Below are 11,081 nucleotides of genomic sequence, written 5' to 3'. Positions count from 1 at the left end.
TTTCAGTCTTACAAATAACGAAAATGACAATATATACTTCATTTAGAAAATACTCTATATTTTATTTAAATGTTTTGTTTATATATACTGTTTAGTATATAAGATTCAACTATGGGTGCTTTCCAATTGCTTAACACATCGTAACACAAACGTACACAGAAATGCACAAAGTGTAATGTTGTGCACGATTCAATTGGAACAGAATGTGTACGCTGTGCACGGTTGAGATCTGTTTCGGATGGAGGTAGTTAGATTAAATGTAGCTTTTTCCGCCTGTATTAAACAAAAAAAAGTAAGTAGAGTGCCGGCCACTTAACGTCTTCCAACCTTTATAGCCGGCGCAATTAGTAACATGTAATTGTCACTAGAAAACTCAAACTTACACAACCCTCGACTGAGTATGGATGTGTAGTGTTGTGTCGACGATAATGGACAATTGGAACGCAACTTGTATCGCCGTGTGCACGAAAGTGTCTAGGGATATTGCAATTGGAAAGCACCCTATGAATACTGGCCTGTGATATGACTAAAGCTTCAGATACAATACGAGGGAGTGGCGATAGTAATAAGGAATAATAAATTTCAATCTATCAGAAACTATATACATCGAAATACACAGTTTCTGACAGATTGAAATCTGGAGGTCGATTGTGTAATTTGAAATGAGGTGAAAATTATAAAAGTGAGCAAATTCACTAGAATATTTATAATTTCATTGGTGAACACCTAGTAAATTTGCTCACTTTTGCAATTTTCACCTCATTTTAAATTATCGCTATTGCCGCATATTATGTCTGAGACTTCGAAGAATTAAATAAAAAATTAATAGTTACGGATAAAATGTAATTAAATAAAGTTAAAAAGTTAAAAGTCTAAATTGTAACCAAGTTAAGTTAAAATTAATTAATTTTTTAACTTTTTAACTTAACTTTTATCTTTTTAACTTAGCAGTCTTAGCATTATCCAACCCTGCATACATATTTATACATATTAATGTATAAAAGTTTTTACTGGGTACGTTTGTCAAGATGTATTAAGCAATTGGAAAGCACTCATCATTCACCGTACTCAGTCATACAGAATCGTAACGTCATTAGCGAGAAATGACACGTTAATTTTTCTTGCATGCCATTTGTAAATAAAGACAGTTTGAATAAAGTGGAATAATGAAATCACTGTAAAACACTTGTAAAAATAAATGAATTGAGACTATCCCCTCTGACATTCAGTAAATAGTCGAAAAATATTCGTGAAGTGAAAATAGATTACGCATACGCATTGAATAAAAACTAATAAACGCACTTTACGTTTCTTTTATGACTATCACAGGAGGGATGACAACCTTGACACGTTTTTACAAGTGTTTTACAAGCGGTCTCATTATTCCGTTTTATCTAATTTATCTTTATTTACAAATGGCATGCAAGAAAAACATATCAATTCTCACTTATGATGTCACGATTCAATATAGCTAAGGTAAGTACTCAAGAGCCTCAATTTTTTACGTAACATTTGTAATTTGTGTTAATTCTTAACATATTCATCTTGTATTAAGTTAACACAAAAATTTGGGTGAACTGTTTGAGATGTGCTGTGAAATGTGTTAAATTTAACAATTTTCCAACTGAGTTGTATAGCGAAAACTTGAATTCATTTCATTGATCAAAATTGCGAGTAAGTTAGATCATTACCGAGTGATATATGTGATTGCAGAGTTATAACGAATTTGAGATGACGGTGAGTAAAATGGAAAACATCTATAGCACCGCAAAGATCTGCGATTATCATAACAAGAGCAAGTACCTTGCACTTGAGCCAGAAATTATTGAGATATCAAAGAGTAGTCACGATCCTGAGGAACTGAAGCATATCTGGGTGGAGTGGAGGAAAGCATCAGGCGAGAAAGTCAAGTCTCTGTACCCCAAATATGTTGAGCTAGCCAACACCGTGGCGACACTCAACAACTTCTCTGACTATGCAGCATTTTGGATGAAGGATTACGAGGCTGATGATTTCCCTGAACAAATCGGTAAGATTATTTACAGCATAGTTTGCTGAAATAGCATTAATGGAACAACAAAATTTGTACAGAGATTCAATGGCAACAACTGAAGCCACTGTATTTACAACTGCATGCTTACGTACGGCGCGAGCTCAGGAAGAAATACGGCGAAGACATCGTCTCCAAGGACGGCCCGATCCCAGCGCATCTATTGGGCAATCCCTGGGCTCAGACTTGGAATATTGCAAACTTCACCGTACCGTTCTCAGGCAAACAACTGCCGGATGTTAGTGTTGCTTTGGTAGAACAAGGCAGGTTTATGTTTGAGTCTTTCAAAATACTATTAAAGAATTACTTTGTTTTCAACTTTCTTTATGCTTATATATCCATTGTAATGCTTCATAATTCTTTAAACAGATTACAATGCTACAAGCATGTTCCGCCTCGCTGAGAACTTCTTCATATCAATTAACTTGACTGCCATGCCGGACACATTCTGGGAAAAATCGATTCTAACAAAGAAGGATGGTGTAGACATGATCTGCCATGCGAGCGCATGGGACTTCTACGATGGCGAAGACTTCAGGATCAAGCAATGTACGCGCGTTAACATGGAAGATTTACTAACAGCGTATCATGAGATGGGTCACATCGAGTATTACTTGCAGTACAAGAACCAGCCTGTAGTTTTCAAGGAGGGCGCGAATCCAGGTTTCCACGAGGCGGTTGGTGATGTTATTTCTCTCAGCGTATCTACCCCCAGTCATCTCAAGAAGATCGGTCTACTGACGGATGACTCGACTGATCGGGAGGCATTCCTCAATCACCTCTATATGAAGAGTCTTGACAAGATTGTCTTCCTGCCATTCGCTTACATGATGGACCGATGGCGTTGGAATGTATTCCAAGGAAAAGTCACGCCAGATAATTATAACTGCAACTGGTCAGTGTTCTAGATAATAAAAATATATCCCTCTGTGTTACTTTCTTTTTTTCAACAATATTTCTCCTCGAATAAAAATGCATTAAATCGAATTTCCCAAAAAAAATTGAACTGACAAAATATTTGAAGCAAGTTAAAAAATTGTTTATTTTAAGGTGGACACTCGCCGAGGAATACCAGGGCATCGAACCTCCCGTAGATAGATCGGAAGAAGACTTCGATCCTGGCTCAAAATATCATATAATTGCGGGCGTCGAGTATATAAGATACTTTGTAAGCTTTGTAATACAGTTCCAGTTCCACAAGGCATTGTGCATCGAGGCGAAGCAATATGATCCGAGCAATCCAGATGCCAAACCGTTGAGTCAATGTGATATTTACAATAATAAGGACGCTGGAAATCTGCTAAAGTAAGTCTGATATGCATCATTATAAGAATACAATTCGAGTATAGAGGTACTGATCGCATTTATGTTAGATCTATGCTGGAGTTGGGTTCTTCGAAACCGTGGCAAGACGCGATGGAGAAAATCTCTGGTCAAAGGCAAATGGATGCAGCTGGACTCTTGGAATATTTTAAGCCTTTGACTGATTGGCTGACCGAAGAAAATAAAAAAACTAATGAATACATTGGATGGAAACCCAGTAAAAAACGTACGTATCATAAATGTATAAAATATTTCATAAAATTTTCTTTCATATGTTATGTATATTGTATATCAGCTATTTTTTATGACAACTGAGACATACCATTCTAACTGCTCTTTTTTTTCGTTTCAGAATGTGTACAGACGAGAGGAGAGCTTGTGAATTAGAGCTATTGAGCCTTTAGAATAACACATTCTCCACTAAAAAGACAGAACAAGAAATATATTTTGAAACACAATGCCAGGTGTCGTTGTTCGATTTTTTGTAATACAATAAATCTAATAAGAGAATAGAAAGTATATTTTGAAACAAACACCAAGTATTGCATTTTTTATGATGCAATAAATCTAATGTATAAAAATCACTTCACGATCATACAAACGCTTCGATTAATTCGAGTAGTGAACAAATGTTCCTGATGGATTAATTTTCGAGTTTCTCTAAATAAAACATGCCTCTTTTACTATTGTCTCTTATTTTCCTTTACCGCGTACTTTTCCACATTTCTTAGCCGATTCGCCGCGTTTTCTCGTTGATAAAGCAGCTTTGCTAGTACTAGCAACAGTAGGTTTTTTTGCCTAAAATATATTACGTGATATCTTTTTTGTTCAAAAAATTGATATATTTTATGATGGAAATTGTGAAAATAATTTTTAATACTACCTTGATCATCTTATCAAAATCAATATCGTCAGTTTCTTCCTCCTCACCATCTTCTTCTTCTCCCATCACATCATTATTTTGTCTAGATCTTTTCTTTGTTGTAGTAGTGCTATTAATTGCGTACGGCAGCATAGGAGGATTCTTTTGATATGCGCGTGTAAACGCTGCTTTTATCTGACATATTAGTGACATTAATTAAAATCTTTACAATACGGAGTTATCACAATAAAAATTCTTCATTATTATTAATTAATATTGCACATACTTTACTATCAAGATTACTCGTCGAATCGGACATTCCTGGCCAAAGAGAAATTTCTATTGCTGAATCCAAGTCTTCCCTAAGGAAAAATAAAATATCAGCATATGTATCTTTGTGTCTTCCAGTATTGTGCATTCAATAGGCCTGTTCATTTTAACTGAAATTCTTGCACGGTTCATCTTTTCTCTTTTTCTCTCTAACATAGAGAGAAAAGAAAGAAAAATGAATAAAGTGCAAGAACTTTAGCTAAAAAGAACAGACCTAATGTAAATAAAATACGAACCTAGTTAAATGATACTTTCTCATAATATTTATTGCCTCTTCTATACCATCTACACCATTATCTATCAAAGGTTTTACAATAGCGTTTCGAATATAAGGCAAATAATCCATATTCAGGGCATCCTTGTTTGCACTCGTAGCTAATCGAGTATGCGTCGTCAATTCTTGCAATAATCTGGAAATAATACACAGCGGACAAAATGCTGCTAATGAAGTTTGATACAATCACAATGGATCGCATAATAATAATAAAAGTCAATATATTTTATAATACCGGTTAAACCTTGTTGTCTTCGAATTTCGCCCGAACCAGCTCGGGAATCGTATCAATCCGTCAGAGCTTCCTGACATTTCACTAGCTGGTATAACGAATGAGAAACAAGCATGCAACGGAAGTAGACTCCACATCATATTACTTCTCATCACCTTCTCGACGAGGTCCCCCTGAGATATACTATCAGCTGCGTTAGCAATTCTTTCTAACCTCTGACGACTGCAAATATAACAAATCTTAATTCTTGAACTTTAAAAGCAGCTTCATAAAAGTAGCGATATACTTACGGTGATATTTGAGATAATCTAACTCCCTGATAATTTTCTTGTATAAAAAGAGGCGCTATATTGTAATCATGAAAATATAAACCGATCTTATCATTCAGACTCATACTTTTTTGCTCATTCGCATTAAATGCTATTTTTGTAATGTCGAATGGACCGAGCTTAAAGTTCTTATTTGAATGTTTTTTATCAATTGTCTTCACATGAGTCATTTGGGTGCCGAGAAACTCTAGATGGTTTATTACTTGTCGAATATCATAATTCGTCGATTCGATTAAACGATCGAGATCCTCCGTTGAGATCTTAATGTTCTCTTTAAAGCACAGAGACTTCATAGAACTCTGTAGAAAAGATATCAAAGTATATCAAATTAGGGACAATGTGTGTTTGTGCGAATAAAGTTGACTTTTATGCCCTTTTTATTTTGTTATTTTAGCTCTAGCGCTAAGACAATTAAAATAAAATAAAAAGGGTATAAAAGTCAAGCACAAAAATTAGTGCGCAGAGATAAAGTATCAAATATAGCGAATTTAATAAAACGAAGAGTATACAAAATATACAGAGTATACAGACTTATGCTCTTTCTTATATACTGCTGTTTGAATTATATCAAATAAGAAAGATTACTCAAGCTATATAACCAAGTACCAAACTATACCCTGATTTGTTCCACTCTGAGCTTCGGATATTTCAGGTCGTAGCTGTGCGTAGAAATAGTTTTCACCTTCGTATTAAATCGGTCATTACATATACAGATAACTGGCACATCGGTGTGTTTTATTAAATTAACTAATTCCTGTAAGCCACCACGATCTTCGTTGCCAGCCATACCATCGACTTCATCCATCAACAACACGTGCTTGCTCGTAATTTTTTGTTTGGTACCTGTAACGTACAGAGAGACAAGAAAATGATATAATTATTTCAAGATTTTATATCACATGCCTACCTGTGACATAATCTTTCATTGTGGTATTGGATAATAATCCTGAGACCGCTTCTTTTAGAAGTGTTTTGTTTCTCGTGTCGGAAGCATTGAATTCCACAAGATCGTATCCTAATTCTTTACAAATGACTTGCACAGTTGTTGTTTTACCAACGCCCGGTGGGCCGGACAGCAAGGCAGCTTTGAAGTTTTGTCCATGAGTTTGCTTGCTAGCTATTGAAATAGAAATGAAATTATAATCAGATTAATTAGCCTTATTTTATCTTCAGGCCAAGATTCGATAAAAGAACAATAGGGTAACTCCGATATATACGCCGCACCTATCAGAAACTTAATTTATTAAGTATTATTTACTATATGTTTAAAATAAACAAACTATATCAGTAAAAACTTTGTACTGTCTATATTATTATGAAAAAAATATTAGAAATCCGAAATATATTTATATTTCGTATTAAAAAATGAACTTTTTTAAACTCTTGCATTTTTGCCGTATATCCCATAGGAATGGGTAATATTTATATTTCGTACTAAAAAATGAACTTTTTTAAACCCTTGCATTTTTGCCGTATATCCTATAGGGGTTGGATATATGGCTACTCATAGAGGGAGAGGGGTGGGGGGTATGTATGGCTCATAAAAAATTTACAAATAATGCGTATAAATAAGACGTAAAATGACATAATAACTTATAAAATGCGTTTATAAAGTTTTATTAAGGAATAAAAATGATAAATATGTATATGAAGTAATAAATAATAATTACAACCTCCCCAGATGTATTACAAGTGTTATGACATGAGATACATATTTCATGTAATGCGTTTATTGTATTTAGTACATTGAATTCAATCTGTGAACTTTGTATGCTTTGGGCATAAATCCCGCCTGTTAAAAATGCCATATATCCCAAACAGATGGGATATACAAGACAACAAACAAAGAATACAAGAACAAAGTACTTGTATTTTTTCTTATACAACACGCTTTACTATTCCTCTACACTCATGAAATATCCTCTACATGTATCATGAAATAACCACTAAGTCTTTTGCACGTTCTACAGTAATCATTTTATATAGATCATAATTTATGATGACGCTACTTAACACAGTGACAAATCGATTCAACTCACAATAATTTCATTAATATTAACAGTAAGAAACTGAAATCATAACACAATACTGATATAACATAAAGGCATGTAACAGAGTAGTTGCGGGGAAATTACCCCCACTCCTTCTATTTTTTCTGACTTCTGCGGCGTAAATCCCAGCGCGGTATATTTGCCGGAGTTACCCTAATAAAAGTTAACATACTGCTGTCTTTGAATTTGGAATTCTGACGATTTTGATACCAATCACGTAGCCATATGTATAAGTTATGTGCACAGCTCTTATCTCCTTGCTGACCTATAATTTGCTTCATAGTTTTGGGTCTATATCTCTCAACTAACGGTTCTGATCCAATACTTGTTATTATCTGGAAGAATATAATAAAAGCAAGGAAGCAATCATATTTTAAGTTCTATGTTATTTTATGTCATTTGGTATCATTTGGGCACGTATGTCAAATTAATATCTAGATTTACTTTCTGTGTATCATTGCTTGCATCTAAAGTCTGTTTTGATGCTGGTGAGGTTTTTGTATTCACACTGGTTTTCACTGGTAAAGATGGTGGTGTTTTTATCTTTTTAGGTGAATCTAATAATGCTTTTGTTTTGTTCGGTAATAGTGATTCATCGCTCTCAAATTTTCTAAATATCTTTTTCACATTTGATTTTGCTTTAGTTGATTTAATGTCTGCAGTTTTACCTTCCGGTCTCGTGCGAATCATTTCAAGGAGATCATCTTCAGATATTTGTTTAATACCTAAATTAATAGCCTGAAAATTTATTTTATATAAACAAAAAATAAAAGAGATATATCCAAAATATATGAGTGTATATAATCATGTAAAAAAAAACACACTTTTGCCAATTTAGATGGGCCAGCCTCATCTCCCACTATAATATAATTTACTTTTTTTGATACAGAATTTACGGTCCGGCCACCATATTTTTGTATTAAATCTTCGACTTCATTTCTTTCTAAGGAATCCAACACACCAGTAATCAAGAAACTTACTCCGGCTAAACAATTTTCGGCACCCTGAGATAAAAAATCAAATAAAAAATCTATGATAGAATATTAATCGAAAATCTTTCCTAATTTTATTGAAAAATAGTCTCTATTCTATTATATGAGCAATGCTTGAGAAAATCGAACAAAACAGGTACTTTTTGAACTACTTGAAATTTTTGTTACATAATATACACACCACTTCAAATAATGTGTGAGCTTATGCCCCTCTAAAAAATATTTTCATTACAGTTTCTTCACATGAAAATTTTTACAAACTGAGCACCCGCTCTACTTTGAAGTTAAATATCTCTAGTTTAAATCATCATAGAAAGACGAACCAAGAACGTTTTAAAGGGAAAATTAAGTGCTTTTTTATAATATCATTTGAGTTTGTTTAAAACATTAATAATTTTTATTGTTATTAATAATGTAAATGTTAATTAAATTTTTCCATCAAAAACTACCACTTATGAAAGTTTGAATAAAATATGATCGAATTCTTTATTAAATTATAGACAAAACATATTTTTACAGGATGGAGTCTCAATGGACTTTTAATTTTAAAAAATCAGTAGACACTGCGTGACATCGCGCGCTACCCGTGTAGCTGCTTCGCATGGTACGAATGTTGCGGATTCAGACAAGGCATCATATCTTATAACTACTTGGAGCTTTTTACAACTTTTAATGCTACTTTCAACATTATTAATATTATTTCTTGCAGCTATAATATCAAATTGATATTATGATATTATTCTCTATTAATATATTATATAAAATATAATCTATCATATAGAACTACTTAGTCTTTTGTGTGTAAAGTCTCTTACTGTAGGGGTCTCTTTTGAACCAGGGTTTCTGGCACCGCCTCTCTGAAGATATTTTTCGTACATTGTAGCACGCTGTTTCTTCATTTCTTTCCTTTCTTCAAATAAATTTTCTTCCATTATTTTGGCTTTCTTTCTACTTAATGACTTTTCTGTATCTTTGTCTTTTTTCAACAGAAATAGACGTTGAATTATTTAAATTATAATTTAATTACTTAGAAATCCTATCATCATACTTACTGCTTATATCTAAGTCTCCATTCAAACTACCTTTTTTCTCTTTTTGTAAGTTCTGTTTTGGAGAGGAATTTATAACTTTTGAATATACATTATTTTTATTAGGAGATTGTTTTACATCCTCACATTTTTGTTCACTCGTATCGTTAGTTTTATTATCGCAATCTTTCAAACTATTATTATATTTTCTGTTCTTATTAGAGACCACCTCTGTAAATGTTCTATCATGTCAAATTTGTGTAACAGTATCTATTTGAACAGTAAATAAATTAAATTTAAATATACCTGTCTTAACTGCAGCTTCTAACTTCTTAGGACTATTCATATTTTTAATGTTGCTTTTACTCTTCTGTTTATCCTGTATCAGGGTATCATGTACTACATCCAATTGTTTAAGCACAGCATCAAAATTTTTATCATCATGAAACTCAGATTCCTACATAAATTTCAGAATAAATTCCAGGAAATTTTAGGATATTTCTTTAATTTTTCTGTTTATACTCAAATACAATATTTACCACTTTCTGTAATTTTCGGTTTACTTTTGCCTCTTCTACTCTCATTATCGGCTTCTTGCCAAATAATTCAGTAAGAGGTATCGCTTTGCATGACTCCTTGCTTTTGCTTTTCTTATTTGCTGTAAAATCGCTAGAATCTTTTTTATCATCTCTAACGAACCTTTCCTCATCCTCAGAGTCAGATAGGATGGAAGATTTCTTTCTTTTTACGACCTGTACAATGGATTATCCAAATTGGCATTATTGAAAATAACAAAGAGAATCATAATTAACTTGTCAGCAACTGAGATCTTTAAAGATACTATTAATATTTTAAAATTTAGACTGTGAATTTTACTAAATCTAAATCCATAAAAAATAAGTAAAATACAGCTAGAATTTTATGATGGTAAAAACTTATTAATGCTTTGATAAGTACCAAAATACTTTTTCAGTTTTTTATATAATTCGAAACATAAAGAAATTTGTTGATCCTAGAAAACTCCTATTGCTAACGGAAAAGTTAAAATTCATGTTGATAATAGAGAGTTAACTATCTATATTGACATTATTGCAAATAACAAAGAGAATTAAAAGAGTAACTACGACAAATAAAAAATATGCAAATGACAAAAGACAATACCGTGGAACGTTTTGTGGATGACTGTGGTTTCTTTTCGTCTTCGTCTGACGAAGACGAAATGATCCGTCGCTTCTGAGATTTCGCAGTGACAGGCTCGCTGTTCTTCCGTGAAGTCGCGACCGGGGCAAAGTAGGATCTGATATCCTACAGAAATAACACGTGTATGAGATTTTCGGTTTGACATTGAGGAAATTGAAAAAAAGTAACGTAATTATTAAAATTAAACATAACCGCTATACTCTTGTTACGTACCCTCGGCATTTTCGTGATATCTCGCCGATATTCGGCACGTGTGTATTGATCACAAATGTCATAAATGTCACGCCGACATTAGCCAGCCATCAGCCGGCATAGTCGATTTGAGTTTTATTTGGTTTTATTTTCGTACAAACAGCAACAGTCAGTGCGAGTTATGCAATTCCGAGTATTCCATGTAACATAAAGGCCCG

At 33.3% G+C, this 11,081-nt stretch overlaps 2 protein-coding genes across 3 annotated transcripts in view; one reads left to right on the top strand and one right to left on the bottom strand.

The window, feature by feature from the left end:
• Positions 1-11,081, top strand: part of LOC108757480 (RNA polymerase III subunit A) — a 29,580-nt gene that overhangs the window by 7,117 nt on the left and 11,382 nt on the right. Inside the window, exons 3-7 of the mRNA XM_018501907.1 lie at positions 1,714-2,029; positions 2,092-2,313; positions 2,420-2,945; positions 3,101-3,355; positions 3,424-3,599. Coding sequence (XP_018357409.1) covers positions 1,714-2,029; positions 2,092-2,313; positions 2,420-2,945; positions 3,101-3,355; positions 3,424-3,599 — 1,495 coding nt within the window. The remainder of the gene's footprint in view (positions 1-1,713; positions 2,030-2,091; positions 2,314-2,419; positions 2,946-3,100; positions 3,356-3,423; positions 3,600-11,081) is intronic.
• Gnf1 (germ line transcription factor 1) lies at positions 3,765-11,064 on the bottom strand. 2 transcript variants are annotated; one of them, XM_018501895.1, is made up of 17 exons: positions 10,885-11,064; positions 10,633-10,776; positions 10,011-10,223; positions 9,778-9,928; positions 9,496-9,702; positions 9,259-9,419; positions 8,276-8,455; positions 7,890-8,189; positions 7,624-7,786; positions 6,308-6,517; positions 6,017-6,243; positions 5,362-5,699; positions 5,075-5,293; positions 4,802-4,975; positions 4,522-4,597; positions 4,257-4,430; positions 3,765-4,171 (listed from the first exon to the last, which is right to left on the bottom strand). In XM_018501895.1, exons 1-17 carry the CDS (start codon positions 10,891-10,893, stop codon positions 4,067-4,069), a joined length of 3,051 nt encoding a protein of 1,016 aa, XP_018357397.1. In that variant the 5' UTR covers positions 10,894-11,064; the 3' UTR covers positions 3,765-4,066. The 2 variants fall into 2 exon arrangements, with proteins under 2 accessions (XP_018357397.1, XP_018357396.1); XM_018501894.1 differs by having other exon boundaries at positions 7,896-8,189; positions 9,259-9,426; positions 9,497-9,702.

The sequence above is a fragment of the Trachymyrmex cornetzi genome, unplaced genomic scaffold, assembly GCF_001594075.2.
Source record: "Trachymyrmex cornetzi isolate Tcor2-1 unplaced genomic scaffold, Tcor1.1 scaffold144, whole genome shotgun sequence".
In the NCBI taxonomy this organism is placed as follows: domain Eukaryota; kingdom Metazoa; phylum Arthropoda; class Insecta; order Hymenoptera; family Formicidae; genus Trachymyrmex; species Trachymyrmex cornetzi.
The sequence above is the reverse complement of the archived record's forward strand: the minus strand, read 5'-3'. Positions and strand labels throughout refer to the sequence as shown.